At 36.7% G+C, this 18,021-nt stretch overlaps 1 protein-coding gene across 5 annotated transcripts in view; it reads left to right on the top strand.

The window, feature by feature from the left end:
* The window catches only part of Vav3 (vav guanine nucleotide exchange factor 3), a 336,414-nt gene that overhangs the window by 303,720 nt on the left and 14,673 nt on the right, over positions 1–18,021 (top strand). For 3 of the 5 annotated variants that reach the window (XR_005091832.1, XM_028879322.2, XM_028879323.2), the window contains 3 exons: positions 2,472–2,588; positions 3,148–3,235; positions 10,208–10,337. Coding sequence is in view for 4 of the 5 variants with exons in the window: in XM_028879322.2 (XP_028735155.1) it covers positions 2,472–2,588; positions 3,148–3,235; positions 10,208–10,337 (335 nt within the window). In the remaining variant the exon portion in view is untranslated. Of the gene's footprint in view, positions 1–2,471; positions 2,589–3,147; positions 3,236–10,207; positions 10,342–18,021 lie in introns of all 5 variants that reach the window. The other 2 variants (XM_037207020.1, XM_037207019.1) reach the window with 2 other exon arrangements.

Below are 18,021 nucleotides of genomic sequence, written 5' to 3' on the forward strand. Positions count from 1 at the left end.
CAGTTGAGGCAGGTCCAAGCCCCTCTCCCTGCATCAAGGCTGTGTAAGACATCCCATTATAGGTAAAATGGAAATGCTTTCATCAATTAAGAAGTATAGGAGCTTGGGAAAATGTTGAAAAAAATTTCAAAAATACGAAAGAAAGAGATAAGATGGGAGAAATGTTTTAAAATTAAATAGTTGATATGAATTCTTGTTAGTATTCAACTTATAAGAACTTCCTAAAGAAAAATAAATGCCTAAGGGCATCAATTACTAAAGAAATAATACAAAATTTTCCAGAGTTAAATGCCATGTATACAATTTGGAGATGCTGCTGAATCCATAAGAAAGTACTTTATCATTAAATTATTTTTTAGTATAGAAAATACAGAATCCAAAATTTTCCAAGAGAAAAAATATCAGGTCACTTCCAATGAGTCAGAAATTAGAATGAAATCAACTGGAAGTTAAAAGATACCAATGTAATGTCATTTAATATTTAAGAGGTAAAATAATTTCTCACTTGGAATTCTACCCCAACCAAAGTACAAATTAAGTGTTGGGTAAAATGAAGTATTTCATAAGTGTTGGGCTTCAAAGTATTGCATCCTATACTCTATTCATAGGAAACTTAATGATGAATTTTTACTCCAAGGCAAAGAAAAATGCAGAATCCAGGAAGGGGGCAGCAGGCATAGTGGACAGGAAGAATCAATTAGTTTAAGTGAGTTGGGGACTCAGAAGCCATTGGATTAAGAGTGAGAACTTTGCAAGTAGAGTATATAACATTGAAAATGTATTGTTAGGGAGTTTATGTAGATAGTTTGGAAAGAAAACAGCCTAAGCAGAAAAAAAGTTTGTATTTACCTTTTTACAAGTTAAATATTTTTAACTACTACCCTGCTCAAAGTGGGCCTGATGATGACTTGGCTTCACAATAATCTGTCACAGAGTATGTCTGAAGAAAAGTGACTTCCCTTCCTTATGCTCAGAGTTGTAAGCTAATGAATTTTAATAAAAACATAATTGTTTAAAATATCTATGTAGAAATAAGGAAAAAACAGGTTAAATATTTGACCCAGGACTTGGAGTAGAAAGCTCATATGATGGACTACTGCTTTTCATTGTAGTGTAGACTACAATTTTTAAACTATATTTTAATTATATTAACACAACTTTTGAGTACATATATATGTATATATACATACACACACACACCCATATATAACATATATATTTGTGGTGATGGCCAGGACAATAGGGATACTGTAATCAGAATGCTAGAGTGAGGGTTACATATGCAGGACAGTTCTTTAGATGGACAGACAGGATGACTCTCTAAACCTGGATGACAAGATCAATTGTGTTGATAGAAGTGTGTGTCCATGCAAGAGCATGGTCTATGAGGGACCTTACAGACAGAAGGAAACTGACAATCTCTAGATATAGAAGGCTGGAGAGTAGAGATGCAGAGGTTGGAAGAAATACGGCTGATGAGGTAAACATGAAGCAGACTCTACTAGATCTTAATAGGTCATAGGTTATCATAACTGCCTTTTAAAAAAAGGTGCCATTGCTACAAAATGCCATTAACTCCCCTTTATAATTGGTGCAAGATTGCCTGCACCTGTCTCCACAAACTTTCCTTAAATGTCTTCTGTGTACATATTAAATAAATGGTGTAGATTAAAGGCTGAAGTTTATGCTGAGTTTATGATTCGATATGTGAGTCAGTTTTCTGGAATATTAACTCATGAATAGCTTGAAAAGAGCCAATTCAAAGGTAGTTCCCTTTTAATTTCAATTGTTCTCCATCTTTGATATTACTTGCCCCTATGTGGTATGCTTACATTTGATACAAAGAGTCATACAAGAATAATTTCACCCAGAGTTTAGTTATTTTACTATAATGGTTATTGTTTTGATGGAATTCGACTGTGCTTAAGGCATGGTCAAAATTTATGAACTAAGATAATTAATCTCACATCTAAATAGTAATTATTTTAAAATAGTTTAAATTATACCAGAGTCTTTTAAAAAAGATCCTCAAAAGATATTTGAAAATATACATAGGAAAGGTGAAGTTGTGTGTGTGTGTGTGTGTGTGTGTGTGTGTGTGTGTGTATCTGTCTGTCTGTCTGTGTCTTCTGCAGGGCCATGCCTCCCATAGTCTTCTCCCTATGTGTTCCTAAACTTGCCACAGCTGTCCTAAACAGTCTTTCTGGTCTAGTATCTTCTGAGTCTTCTCTTTGTCTTTGTCCCTTGTGTTTATTGGATATTTACTGGTGCTCACTGGGTCTTTAGGCACTGTTTATTTTGCTAATGTAACATTGTACCACATTTGTGTTTAGACATATTAAAGAGACTTTCTGAATTATTATTTAAAGCAGTGTAATTAGCATACAAGTAAAACCATGACAGATAATTATATTTAGCCTCTCTTTTCAGATACATTTATCCAATCTTTTTGTCTTCCTGTGTTTTGCCAGGTATGCTGGACCAATGGAAAGATTGCAGGCAGAAACTGAACTCATTAACAGGGTGAATAGCACTTACCTTGTGAGGCTCAGGACCAAGGAGTCCGGAGAATATGCAATTAGCATTAAGTAAGTAGGCCAAGTGATTTTGTAGAAATAGATTTCCTGTGTTCATAACTGTGGAGGTCATGTGACACCTCTAACGCTGAAGTTGAAAACCAAGGTTCTAATTACAGCAGAAATAATGCAATTATCCAGACAGTTCATTAATACTGGAAAATATCTGTAAGGAAAACAGTAATGGGTGTTATAGGCTGTTAATTGGCATAATGGATTTCTTTCATAACATTATATTTTGTTTATTTGATATGTGTGTATTTCTAGTAAATTCTAAGAATGCAAATTGCTAGATTTTGTCCTTTTTTGTACTCTCAAACTGAACTTACTAAGTAAATTAAGCACAATGATTAGTCACATCCAAATCTTCTTTCACTTCGATATTGGTTATATCTTCAACCCACCTGGTAAATACATTTTGTTAATTAGCTGTCACCATTGTATTGGCATAAGTATATATTTTGTCTTCAGAATTAATTCCTATAATGTTATTGGGGCATGCCCTCTGGTAATTATTGATTTCTACTGATTAAAAACACATTTATATTCATAAGTTATTCATTGCCCACAGGTACAATAATGAAGCAAAACACATCAAGATTTTAACAAGAGATGGCTTTTTTCACATTGCAGAAAATAGAAAATTTAAAAGCTTAATGGTAAATATTGATTATTTCTTTTCAATCTATAGTTCTCATTTTCTACTGTTAAGTTAGTTTAACTCTATAATTTCTTAACAATGTTACCCATTGAAAATTATTTAAGGAGAATAATAGTGTAGGCTTTAGCAAAATCCTAATTTTCCAGGTTGAAGAATTCCAATGAAGTTTTACATTGCTCAAATGCTATTGCTCATTATAAATGAGGTTTGTAAGTTTAAGATAATATTTTAGAGTCTATACTACTCATGATTCTTAAAGCAATGGCCAACTCAATTATAACTTTCAGTTGCTTGTATGGGTGTTTGAGTGTGTTGTCTCAATGGCAAATGACATCTTTACTATGTGATCCTCTTCTTTTGTCCTCTGTCTCTTCACTAAGCTATTTTGTGTCATTATAAATCATGGGACAGAAAAGTGTTTATTAATAAAATACCTCCTACATTTAGGTGTATCTCATACAAAATTTAATATAAAGTCAATTTAAAATTTGTTTATATTTTCTGCTACTATAAATTGTCTGTGTAATGATAGTTCTCATTCATTACATTAGACAAGCATTAGTTATTTTATATTTTTGCTGCATACAACAGTTGATATCGCAGAGAAATTTATTTTGATTAGAATGCATTTATTAATTCTGTCAATTTATAAAAATCTCAATAATAATTTATTAATAAAATAATAAAATAATTTTATTAATAAGTATGGTGTGTGTATGCCATACAGACCATACATACATATTATAAACACACTATTAACAGTGAAGAAATTTTATTTTCTTAGAAGAGGCTACAAATCTATTTTTTTCCCACTTAGGTAGTTTCTTAAACTAATATAGAATTTAGATATATGACACAAGATACATTTGTAGCTTCTAAGATCTTTGATTAGTTTGAGAGGGAAGATTCATTGATGTAGCTATCAGTCAAATGATATATACTTTATCTTTCTGTAAAATAACAGAAATCACTTAGGAATACAAATGAATTAAAATTGAGTATAAGAAGGCTTACAAGCTCAGCCAGCTTGAATGCCTTATCTCAAAACCATTTCAAGATAGAGATCAGTGCCTTAAAGAAATCAAAACATCTTGAGCTGAGAGAACAAGAAATAGGAAGAAATCTGTAGACATAAATGGCACATTTGAAATTTAAAAGCAAAGGACAGGCAGCATGGACATGTCTTGAAAAAATGGAAACTCTTGTCAAATTGGTAACCAAGATCCAGGCATCCTCACTGCTGGAAGTAACTTACATGTCTTGCACCCATCAGGCTGTGAGAGAGAGCAGAGAGTGAGCTTGACCAGAGGAGGTTCTTTATATAATAAAAACCTAGAAAGGATGTAGCAAGTGGGTGTACAGATGATGAATGACAGGCACAGCTCCGGCATGATGAAAGCGTGCACGGGCACTCCACATCTCTGCAAGACATGCCTGCAGAACTTCTTTAGGTGATAATGAGGCTTCTTCACAGTGTTACAGTTTATATGACACTTAAAAAAATGCTGCAGGGCCAATGATAACTGCTAGCCCTCCAGACATTGAAAGTAGCAAAGGGAACTCTCATCAGAGAAGACACATAAGAAGGATGAAAGGAATGGCCATTGGAAGGAGTCAGTCAGTGCAGCTTTGTGTCGCCTTGGTTCAGCCCAAGGAAGTCCTTTAGCAGGGAATGTTAGGGATGATAAAAGCTAGTGGCACCATCATGAGCTGTAGATCTTCTAAAGCCATGATTATACTAAAGTGAATAGACATTCCATTTTAAATAATTTGTATCAGAGGCCATTAAAATTTATTCACTGGTCCCCTGGAAAGGGAAGTAAAGATACATGTCCCAGAGTTCAAATAAGTGTCACAAAATCTGTGTATCACTCACAAATGTCACTGTTAGGGATGCATACACATGCCTATGTTTTCTCTTTTCTTTCTTTCTTTCTTTCTTTCTTTCTTTCTTTCTTTCTTTCTTTCTTTCTTTCTTTCTTTCTTTCTTTCTTTCTCTCTCTCTCTCTCTCTCTCTCTCTCTCTCTCTCTCTCTCTCTCCCTTCCTTCCTTCCTTCCTTCTTTCCTTCCTTCCTTCCTTCTTTCTTTCTTTCTTTCTTTTTCTTTCTCTTTCTTTTCTTCCACACCTGGAAATCTTTTCAGAAAAGCTCAGACTATAATGGTTCAAAAGAGGTAATTGAGAATTATTAACAGCAAAACCACAGAAACTAAAAAGAAAAGAAACCAGCTTAAGGATATTTGAATAAATAAATAAAGAAAGACAAGAAAGAGAAAACCTCTTATAAGCAAAGGCCTTTTTCCAGGTTTAGCAAATAATTACCAGTTGCTGAAGAAGCTGCTGAGCTAGTTGAAGTTAGCACTACTTTGTGTTCATATGTTGAATAAATTTATTTTGAATCTTTATTTTTAATTTTTGGAATTGTGTATTCAATAAATTCAATAAGCAGATAATCAGTGATATTTAGGTATTATAAATATTTTTAAATTAAATATTTTACTTTTCCAAAAGACAGACTTGGATTCTCATAAAACAATTTAATAGAGCAAGGCACAATGTTTAAGGTAGAACTCACAAAGAAGGGCATGTAACCTTATTTTGAATCTTAAAAGACTCAGTCATGGTAGTTTTAAGACACTTCAAAATAAAATGACTCAACTGATCTGAAATAGCTTACAAAATAGGACATGCATGTGTGCTAGAGAACTCAAGATAGAGGTATGCTATAGACCTAAGCTGGGAAATGCCAAGTGGATACTTGCCAAGAAGAAATATTTCATATGATGGTAACAGATTCTTTCAGAAGATGGAGGAGGTTCTAAGATGTAGAGAGTGTCTTTAAAAAAAAAAAAAGGTTATACAATCTGTAGCAGACACAGTTTATTGTGTTGTATTACATTGCATAGTTCCCATTGCTGTGAGTATTGGTGTGTGGATTTGAGCCATTCCCCAGGAGTAATTCAGTATCTCAATATCTATGTTACATTATGCTCTTCTGCATATGAACCACAGTATAGTGTGGAATAAAATATTTATCAGAAAGGATATGAAACACAAGCAGACTTGAAAGCTTATTTTAAATTAGCTGATGTCTCACAGAGAAGGGTGTATTTGGTGCTTGGGACCAGAGCTTCTTCCCTTGGGTTTCAATAGCCTGGTTAATCAAACTCTTTGTTTTTCTTCGTCATTAAGTTCCAATCCTAAATGACTTTCAGATTCCAGATTACAAGGCATTAATTTTGTTCTGATTTTCATGTATGCCAGACAAGCTATATCCAAATGCTGCTTGTAAGCCATCTCTACAGCCTGTTTCCTTGGTAATTGGAATGGCTGGTCCACACTCATTATTTCTGAGTTGGATTGTTGACACCACTGTGTCGGCTGCGATAAGGGAAGCTTAGAGATTTCTTTTGTTTAGAATCATCTTATTTGCTTGTTGTACCTGAAGGTCAATGACAGCTAAAGCAGGGGTGGATTAGACTAAACTACAGAGAGCAGAAAGCCAGGAATTGGAAAAGATCCACGGTGGTGCTCCTTAATTCTGCTCAGGAGCGTCTTAGGAAGATTTTCCTGCCTAAGACTGTAAAAATGTAACTAAAACACCATCCACGCTTGGCCAGGTATTAAAGACTGTCTGCAGTTTACTAAACTGCCTGACCCAGGTTCTTAGACAAGCCCTTTTTTTTCCTTTTTTCTTCTGTAAAAATATTAAATGACTGCAAAATCCTTTTATTCTGTTCAATAATTCAATAGTTTATAGCCCACTTCTCATTAATCTTAATTAATAATGATTTATAACAAAATTTATAAAATTTATATTCTCTCTCATAAAGTTAAATTGAAGTTCAAAGCTGTTGAACTACATGATTCATTTCAGATTTGTATTTATATTGTCAAGCAAACAGCACATCTTAATTGAAATGTAAAGACTAGAGGAACAGCTCCTTGGTATCACTGTTATCAATGATGCCATATGCAAACACATAGTTTTCGTTAAGTCTTTTATTTCATTATCTAAAAGAGACTGATTATATTTCACTAAGCACATTTTAACTTCTGAGCTATGCTTGCCAAATCATGTCAAAAATCAGTATAATGCAAATGCCATATTGGTAGCCATTTCCAAGATCCAACATTCTATTTGGTGTTTTATTTCTTTTACCCTTTGTTTTTAATGGTTAGTCAAATTCTACACCCTTTGTTTCATCAAGCACTCCCATTCTCTGGATACAAAGGAGAATACATACATACTTACACACATACATACATATGTACATACATACATATGTACACACACATAATACATACTTACACACATACATACGTACATACATATATATGTGCACACATACATACATATGTACACATACACATACATACATACATACACTCACATAGACACACTTTTAAGTTATAGAATTAATGTATGCAAAGAAAACAGAATTGCTGGTACGTCATAGCAAATATGACTTTCATCTGCTTCCCTTTTCTGTACTTACATTTGCTATTTATTAATAACGATGCGGCTAAAAGGACTCACTCTAGACAGATGTAAGTAATATAGTAAATGAAGATAATAAATAAAAAAGAAAAGGACATGACTGCTCCTAGGTATGGTGGGGGGTAAAGTTTATTGTAGATAAAAGGGAGAGCATGGCTAGAGGCAGAGACATCTGGGAGAGTTCAGAGTGGACACAGGCCTGAGCTATGTGAGGAAGAGGGAGAGTGGAGATGGAGAGTCAGACCAAGAGGCCAGGAGGGTGAAGGGTAGACCAAAAATGGGCAAGTAACCAAAATGGCTGGATTATATAGGGAAGGGCAGCCTAGCCCCTGGTCTGGAGAGGTTTAGGATGGGGGGTGGGGTGTAGCAGGCCAGGAGGGTCCTGTAACAGGTAAGGAGACTGAGGGATGCAGGGAGAACTGGGTGACCAGTGTCCACTTTGATATGTTAATGGACACCTCAGCCATTTGTCACTGGTTTGAAACTTAACATATGGACTGTACACAAGTTGGTTAACTTTACCAAGTTTCTTGCATCCATGGTTGGAAGCTCATCTCATGAGGTTCTTAGGTTAAGATGCAAGAAGACACATAAGGGCTTGTTACATGGAATAATGGTAGTTGTGATGATTGCTCATATGTCCCAGGAATGATCTGTGACCTTTGTGAAATGTTTTATGGCTCTCATTTTCCAGGTATGGGAAGTGAGAAAAAAGAATCTTCATCTGCTTTATCCAGTATTTTAGATGTATCACTGCTTCCAATTTGTTAATGTAACCGTGGTGTGTGTGTGTGTGTGTGTGTGTGTGTGTGTGTGTGTGTGTGTGTTAAAATGTCTGTGCTCTATGCACAGGTGCACATATACAAGAAGAAGATAGCAGATGTTGTAGTCCCTTTCTCTCCACCCTTTTCACTAACAGACCCTGGAGCTAGGTTGCCAGCAGTGAGTCCCAGTGTTCCTCCTGTCTCCTCAATCCCATGGTTCTGGATTTACAGGTACAAGTGTGACAATGACCTGCTTTCTACATGGATGGCTGCCATTTGAAATCAGGTCTTCACCTTCATGCTTCTATAACAAGTGCTTGTATTTGCTGACCCATGTCCCCAACCGTGACAGCTATTTTCACTTTGCCACCTTTATGTCTGTTCTCAGCCCCAGATATCCCCATCTGAAGTGATCCCTTTCTCATTGCTAACTATTGGGGTTTTTACCTGGTCTCTGATTTAAAGCAAGCCACCTCCATCTTGAAGTCTCCTCGTTTCCCAGTTGAACACACTGAAGGAAGTTTGTGTGTGTGTGTGTGTGTGTGTGTGTGTGTGTGTGTGTGTTTTAAGTCTTATAACCCTTCACTTTCCCTTCTAGGGAATCGTCTTCAGCATTTTTCTGACCCCTGGCACTCCCAGCACAATGCAGTGCACAGCACATCTTACTTAGACAGATGAGAATAAATCATTGATGGTTCTTTTTTTTTCAAGTTTTGAGTGGATACTGGCCTGATTGATTTCTTTTAGGAAATTTGAACTTAACCACGGACTAGATGTGTTGGATCAACTGACAGTATAATTTTTTCAAATAATGAATTGCTTCTCCAGTCCTTTTTTAGGGTGCTATAACAGAAGCATTGAATAATTTATTTAAAGTAATTCATTTTTATTTTCATTTCAACTATTTATCAGCTACTTTATATCTGCCACATTCAGCTACTGATAGTATTTTCATTATGAAATTGTTATTATTTCAGTTCATAGTAGAGTGATTCAGATTTGTGTAGAATCTGAAGCCTAGATTTTTTTTTAAGATTTAAATTGAAATATGGTAGAAGTTTGTATTAGGCCTTGAGCTGTTTAAGACAAATTATTTCTACACAACAATTAGAAAGAAGCCCCTGTTGCCTTCTGTCTGTCAGTACTGGGAGACACTGAAAGCTGAGACGCACATTGACCCCTCATCAGCGTAACCCAGGCATGATACCGAACAGTGTCCAGTGCTTATCAACATTTCTCTTAACTGTAGAAAAGTACATGTAGTATTAAGTTTTTTTTTCTGATAAGTTGAAAGAAAATGGGGGGAAGTAGAAATTGCTATCTAGTTAGGCAAACAGCTGTTCTTTTCATTTTTCTTCAGAAAGACACGTCTCTCACTAATAACAACAATAATTGCTACTCTGAGATTGAGGTTTAGCATGGCTTCTTTTCAGTACCACATCTGACTGAAGATAAACATGATACTTTGCATGCCTGAAGAACAATATAGGGTAACCATTGTAGATAAATGTCTCCAGTAAACTGGATAGTTGCCTGGGTGGGAGACAGATCCATTCAGATAGCAGGCAGAGCTCTCCTTTATACTTTCATAGATTTGGAAATGTTAAATGTTAAAACGATCATCCTTGTATTCTATATAATTATGGATTAAGGAGTTTATATGAGAATAAAAGTATCAAAACCTCTCTTTAATCGGCTCTCTTAAAGGAACTTGTGGAGTACTACAAGCACCATTCTCTTAAAGAAGGGTTCAGGACCTTAGATACGACGCTACAGTTTCCATACAAGGAGCCAGAACATTCAGCCGGACAGAGGGGTAATAGAGCAGGCAACAGCTGTGAGTATTGTAATTGAGAATACACTTTTTTTCTTTCAATTTTTGGTCACTTAAGGGCATGGAAGCAAAATAACATTAAACATCCTCGTTCTGAACTTTGAAATATAGTCAATTAATATGCTAATGCAATGAACAGACACCTTTTTTTTTCTGGAGCTAAGCAAAGTTATAAGGACCAAGAGGTTCGTGAATGTGTCGAGTTATCGGGTTTTGTGCCAAATTAAAAATTATATCCGTGTTAAAATAGCCATCACAATGTAAGTGATATGTTAATGTGTAAAATTTTATACTTTTCACTGGATTTTATATTAGCCATGCTCTCTTTAATTTATACATAGCATGTGTGGCTGTAATGCTATTTGAAGAATAGTATCTAACAGATCTCTTCCAGTGTGCCTGGAATCCTAACTCTGCTAATGCTCCTATTTCAATCCAACATTTGAAAGGATTAACACATTTTGTCAGTAGTTTTTAAACTATACATTGGTCACTTTCTTGAAGAATGTGTACTGTACTATAAATAATGATATAGGATGACCACACACAAACACACAGACATACAGCTGCATCACTCTTTCAATGAATCCAAGTCACAAACTCACTCTGCCTCACCATTTCATGTGAAGTAACCTTCCCGGACATAGACGCAACCTAAGAAGAGAACACTGTAATAAAAATGTAAAGAAAACACGTTTTTACTCCCTTGTTAAAAAATCTTAACAACAACAACAACAACAACAAACCGAAAACAATAAAAACTACTTTGGGGGAGAAATGAAAACAGTTTTACTACTGTTAGAATCCTGGATTACACACAACTGAAAGATGAAGAGGTAGTTCTAAAAAGGATTCGCACCAGTGTAGTATAACTTGAAGTTTATTTTTCCCCTAAAAGCTTACACTAAAGGGAGCTCAGGTTTTCAACATCAGGACAATTCCAAGTACTTCAGAACGGTATGGAAGTCATTTGTCACATCAGCTGAGAGGTGGTTTTTTGTTAAATTTTGTAAAGCTTCATGGTTTTTCTCATAATGGTCATTGACATATGTCCAGACCCATGAACTGAAACTAGTAAGAAGGTACTTTGTCTTGAATGTTTAAATACCTTTGCAGTTTCACCTAGTTTATCAACTTTATCTATTTGTAGCTCAAGATTGCCCGATTATCTGAGATTCTCACACAGGCCATACTTTTTACTCATTCAAAATGAACATTTAGCCTAAAAGGTGGTTTTCCTACAAACTTCTTAGAAGTCTATCTAAGTTATGACTTCTGACCTCTTTTTATATGATTCCTTCTTTTAGATAAACATAAATTTTAAACCCTTTTTCTTTTCCTTATCTGCCTTTCCAGTGGATGGGCATAACCAAATTGCAGAAGAGGTCATCTGCATGTGGAATAGTACTTGAATAGTTTACTTGGTTCTGCAGAGCCCTGTGGAGGAGTGGGAAACAAAGAAGACATTACCAGAATGAGGAAGGTCATGAATTCACTATATCCATACTTTCCTTGTTTCTATGACCAAATAATGTCAAGAATCAACTTAAGAAATGTTTATTTTGGCTTGCAGTTTGAGGGGATACAGTACATCACAGAGGCTAGGAATGGCAGTGTGTGTTCCAAAGTTACTAGAGGGATGCTTGGACACTCGCCTACTCTCACCTTGACAGGAATCAGAGAGTTGACAAGAAGTGGAGTCAGACTATAGAAATCAAAGCCCACCTCCAGTGAGTAGCTTCCTCCTACAAGGCTCCCAAACAGTGTTGCTAACTCTCCTTACACAGCACACACTAGATCTCAAAGGGTTGTATAAGCTTATATTTGTAGTTCTCATAGAAGCCTGCATTATGCTTTGATACTTCATAAATTTTTCTTGCTAACTTTATATTAAGCCTTGATTTAGGATTAGTCCTTAATGAAAACAACACATGTATTTTTTTTTTCTTAACTTGTGCTGCATATTCTGTACACAACAGTTGCTTGCAGGCACTTTTAGTCTTCATCCCTGGTTTATAGCCTTGGTCATGCTGCTGAATATCTAAACATAACTTTTACCAAGCAGCATTGCCTTAAGGTACAGATTTAGGGCTGGAGAGATGCCTTCACAGTTAAGAGCACTGTCTGCTCCTCCAGAGGTCCTGAGTTCAATTCTCAGCACCCACATGGTGGCCCACAACCATCTGTAATGAGATCTGGTGCTCTCTTCTGTCATGCCAGCATACATGCAAATAGAGCACTTATGTGCTTAAATAAATAAATATTTTTAAAAAGATACAGATTTAGACCGAGATCTTTATTACTTCCAAAAACGATGTAAGATGCAGAGCCAGTAAGGTAAAACCCAGTACCTTCTTGCATTCTCCATAGAGGCAAGCAGCGAGCTCTACTTCTCCCTAGTAGAACTGGCTGGCTAGTGATAGCAGTGGCTGGAACTTGTGTAGTCACCTTGGAAAAGAAAGGCTCAGCTCGGTTTTGAAGTATGTAAAGTATGGTAAGATTATGGCAGAATTAGTGTATGCAGATGAAAAATTATATGTAGAAAGGTACTAATTGGTATCAAACATGAGCCTATAGTATCAGGCAGGGAGCATTATAAGTTATAAAGCCATCTTGTGCTATCTCTGGACTGTCTACCAGGGTGTCAAGATAGTGTGGGTTTTTTTTTCCTGTTCTTTTAATAGCTTGAATGTTTCCAAAAGAGGAGAAAAAGAGAAAGGAGAGGGAGAGAAGAGAGGAGAGAGAACTCAGAGTGTAATGGTAAACTGATTTCCCTCCATAGAAACCTCAATGGTCTGGTGGAAGATAGTGTGTCGATCTGTATAAGAATTCCACAATTATCCCAAATAGCCCCAAGCAACCTGCCTTTGATTGGCTTAGATGTATCTGTACACCTGTATGTTTGAAGGGCACTGAAATGGCTTTTGCCTTTTGTACTCTGCAATGAGTATTTAGTTATTTTCAGGCCTGTTCTCTTAGGAAAGTTATCCAGTTTGAACTTCAGCTTTCCCATCCAAAGAATGGAGAATGAGATTGGAAACTGTATCATGTTCTTTGAGAAATCCCACCCTAATTTTATTTCTTTGTATGCATGGGAGGAGGTGGTAGAGTGCATTTCTGATGGATCATTGTGCTAGCAGAAGTACAGGATTTCCTAGTTTGTGATCCCAAATCAAACCTTAAACATTTTGCCAATTCGTATTTATGGAGAATTAGGTCAGTACCAGAATATAGTTGCATTATTTTTTTTTTAATGAGTGACCATAGTTATATAAGGCAAAAGTCTCTCATGATGACTTACCAAGTATAAAAGGAAAAACATCAACATCTTAACCAAGTGATCCAAGTTAATATCACCAGAAATGTGCTATTAACCCGGACTACTTTGATGGTCCCCACTTTGCAGTTGCATAATCTCAGTCTGACCACGTGGAAGCATCAGACAAACAGGAATTGAAAGGCATTAACAAAGAATCAGTCTGGGTTTGTAAAAATGTCAAAGTAATTAAGGGCAAAGTCTGATGATGCATTTCAGATCAAAGACAAACAAAGAGATAGGATACCTACAGAGCGTGGGTAGCATTCTGATGAGGTAGGCAGCACATTTTGTATGTGCTATCATTTATGTTGCTATAAAGGGCACGAGTAGGTCAATTAGTGGAGTTTGCATTTATCCTATATATTAACCAACTAGATTATATCAGCACAATTTTCTGCTTCCGATAATTGTGCTGTGGCTAGAATGGCGAATATCTTTGTAGGAAGAACAAACTAAAGTATTTGACAGTAAAAATGTATTATATCTCCAGTGTGTATTCAAATGGCTCAAAAACAAGCATAGACTGGCAAAGCAAACATGGGAAGATGTTAGTATTTGGGTACCGTGAATGAAGTATATGAGATTTGTTTGTGCTGTTCTAGTCTCTTTCCTAAATGAATTGTTTTAGAATTAAAAATGGTTCATGTGCAGAGAACCCTATCTGCTGGCCACGCCCAAAGGAATCACAGGAAGGCAGCAAGATCTATTTTTCACTAGCGCCAGATGCAGAGGAACCTAATCACCGATTTGGAGATGTGTAGAACACCTGTACACTGAGTGATTCACAAGTAAAGCCTTGCTGTGATCTCATTACATCTGTTTATTTGTTCTGATACTCAACAAATATTTAACACTTAACCATGTGCCAATCCTTGTGCTAGATGCTGGAGCTACAATAATAAATAAGACAGTCTGGGAAATGGGAACACACAAAAGACAAATAAGATAATCATAGAATTCAGTTAGCCTTCTGAAGCCAAAGAACATAAGCTAATGTGGCATCAGTAGGAAGGGCATATTCAGCCTGTGGGGATGGAGCAAGATTTTTTGAAAAATGTCATGTAGGATAAACTTAAAGCATCCTGTGAGGTGGTGTGCTCCAACAGTTCCACAGCACAGTAGCTTTGTGAAGGTGCTAAACTGTGCCACTTGTGTTTTTTAATTTCAATATTATGTATTATTGCTGTCTCATTCCTGAAAAAGCCTGACAATTTCATTAGTTATATTGCAGCACAGTAAAGGATAATATTCTTTTAAGCTCCCTAAATATACACTTAAAATAGTTGAGCTTTCTGCTGTTCTAATTCAACATGACCATATTCACCCACTCTCATTTTATGATTGCTTTATTTTATGCTCAATCTTTTGTCATCTTTACACTGGTCATTTGTGTTTGATACCTAATTTTATTCTGATAACATTAATATTAGTTTTAACCTCATATTAGTCTCCTAGGACAGCAATAAAAATTACCACACAATGACCTTAAGGAAAACAACAAAAAACAACAACAACCATCAGAAATTACTGCGTGTTCTGGAGGCACAGTGGCTAAAGTCTAAGTATTAGCCATGTGTCTGTGGGCTCCGGATGGCTGAGCAATCCTTGGTGTTCCTTGATGTATAGATGTGCCGTTCGAGTCTGGGCATCTTCCCCTCTCCCTTCTGTATGTCCTTGTCTTTTCACTTAGAAAGGCAGTTGCCACTGAATTTAAGGCCCTCCCTAGATGGCTGGTTTTAACTTGAGATCCATAACATCTACAAAGACCTCTCATTTTTTTTTAAAGTGAAGTCATATTCCACAGGATCAGGCTGGAAATATCTTTATACGAGGGAGGGGGAGACTGCTGGACCCATGGTAATCTCACTGTGTTGATTTTAACTATTTACCTAAAATTTATCTAAAATTTACCAAACTGATTTCCACTTTTGTTGTGTCAGTGGGTAATAAAGAGACTTTGAAACATTGGTTCTGGCAGGCCAAGTGCTGCAGATGGGCATTCTTGGAGAAACGGGCTTCACATCAGTGAGGTACTTTCAGAGGGTTACAGCTTTGCCCCCATGAAATGCACCCTTCTCTTGAGAGGAAGCACTGTGAACCAAGGCATGTTTTCAAGCATCTCTGCAGAGCCAATTGTCTGAAGCAGGGTCTGAAGTCCTCAGTGTAGAATGTGAGAACCAGAGAATCCTATCTGATCTTCAAAATTTGTCAATTAATAGAACATGACATTATCGATACCCTTTTATATACACTATGTTAACATCTCCAGTGACGTATTCCACAAGCCTCCAGCCCTGCAAAACAAAAACAAAAACAAACAAAAACCACTGTGAAAGCTTTGCCCTGTCAACCATGTCTCCACAGAATGATGCAAGCTTGGTGTAGTCCTGTGGTGATAGATTGTGTACCCTAATAAAATTGGCCTGAAGATCAGAGAACAGAACAAGTCACGAGATTAAACACAGAGGCCAGGCAGTGGTGGCACTCACCTTTAATCCTAGCACTCAGGAAGCAGGGATCCCTCTGGATCTCTGTGAGTTCAAAGCCACCCTGGACTACATGAGATTGACTCAGTCTAGGAGAGAAAACAGAGCCAGGCAGTGGTGGCACACACCTCTAATCCCAGTACTGGGAAGCACACACTCCTTTAATCCCAGGAGGTGATGGCTTGGCAGAGAAAGTTCTATAAGGCGTGAAGAGACAGGAACTAAAGGCTTTCCGGCAGAAGCGTCCCTTTCAGCTAGAGGCTTTTTCGGCTGGAGCCTTTTCAGCTGAGGAAGCTCATTTGGCTAGAGGCCTATCGGTTGAGGATTTTTTAGGCTAAGGAGTTGGTGAAGTAAGAGGCAGTAGCTGTGACTTGTTCCTTTTTCTCTCTGATCTTTCAGCATTTACCCCAATATTCTGGTTCCAGGTTTTTATTAAAAGACCTATTAGAAATTCATCCTACATAGTTCCTTACAACAATGGTTCTCAACCTTCCTAATGCTGCCACCTTTTGAGACAGTTCCTCATGTTGTGATGACTCCAACCATCAAACTATTTTCTTGCTACTTCATAACTGTAATTTTGCTTCTGTTATGAGTTGTAATGTAAATATCTAATATATAGGATATCTGATATTTGACCCCCAAAGGAGTCTCAACCCACAGGTTGAGAACTGAACCACTGCCTTAGAGGAAAGAGTTTGTTTAGAGTTTCCTAGTTCATCTCACCATAGACCACTGCCTCTTGGTGTTTAAATCTGATGCTCTGCTCCTTACAAGAGTCAGTAGGTGTGAAGCACTTGGAGGACTGTCTGGCACGTGGGCAGCATTGGAAGCTTTGGCTCTTGCAATCACTACTGCTGTTCCTGACACCACTTCCATATGTTCCACGCTGATGCCCAGTGTGAAATTTTGTGTTAGCCTCATTTGGCAAATTTAAAACACTGGTAAAGCCCTTTTACTTTCCCTGGGTACTTTAGTCCCCTACTTCCTGGGTTTCAGCTCAACTCTCACACTGTGTACTCTATGGGATAAGTTAATTGGATCATTCTCCTGACATTTTCTTACTTTCCTCCTTCACATGTCTACGATATCCACAGATGATTCAGTTCTCAAGCAACTAGTCAACCAAAACTGTGCATCATTATGATTAGGGTATGCTGGGCTCCTCTTTTTATTTAAGCATTTCAAGAGCTTCACTGGCTACTCTAAGACATTTTTGTTCTGAGGGTAATGGCTCCAAAAATTAGTAATCATTTCTGGGATCCCATACGAAAATGGCTTACAGACTTAAATTCAACAAATTTAGATAACCTCATCCAAAGCTATCTTTTTAATATTTCATGGCTCAAAAAGCAGTACTTACATTCTTAGCAGTTCTTATCTTAGCAATGTCCAATCTTAGAAGTCTTATTTCTAAATTAAAAATTGACCTCAATGTAGCTAATACATGTAATCATCCCATAGTGACTAGATTGCACTTGTGTGATAGCCCTGATTCAAGGATTTATTTGTCTAGCAGGTCTTGCCTAGAAAATATGCACACTTATCTAAATTGAGAAAATAATTTTTCTTTCTAAAAAATTCCATCAGGGTTGTAGCTTTCCAAGTCAATGCTGAGAGCTTTTATCTGGCTTGATCTATTCCACGGATACAGTACTTACACTACTGAGTTCTAAGTTCACACATGACAACAGAAATTATCCATGCAACTCTCTTTGGTCCTGTCAGCATTTAGAATGTGAGTAGACCATCAGCCAGAGTTTTCATTTGTCCCTCTTTTTCCTTCATTCATTTTTCCCACATTCAGCATTTATCTGTTTACAGCTAACCCTGTAGTATACACACCTTTTGGGTGTTACACAATACAGCCTAATGCCTTAAC

This window comes from Peromyscus leucopus, chromosome 6 (assembly GCF_004664715.2).
Source record: "Peromyscus leucopus breed LL Stock chromosome 6, UCI_PerLeu_2.1, whole genome shotgun sequence".
NCBI lineage: Eukaryota > Metazoa > Chordata > Mammalia > Rodentia > Cricetidae > Peromyscus > Peromyscus leucopus.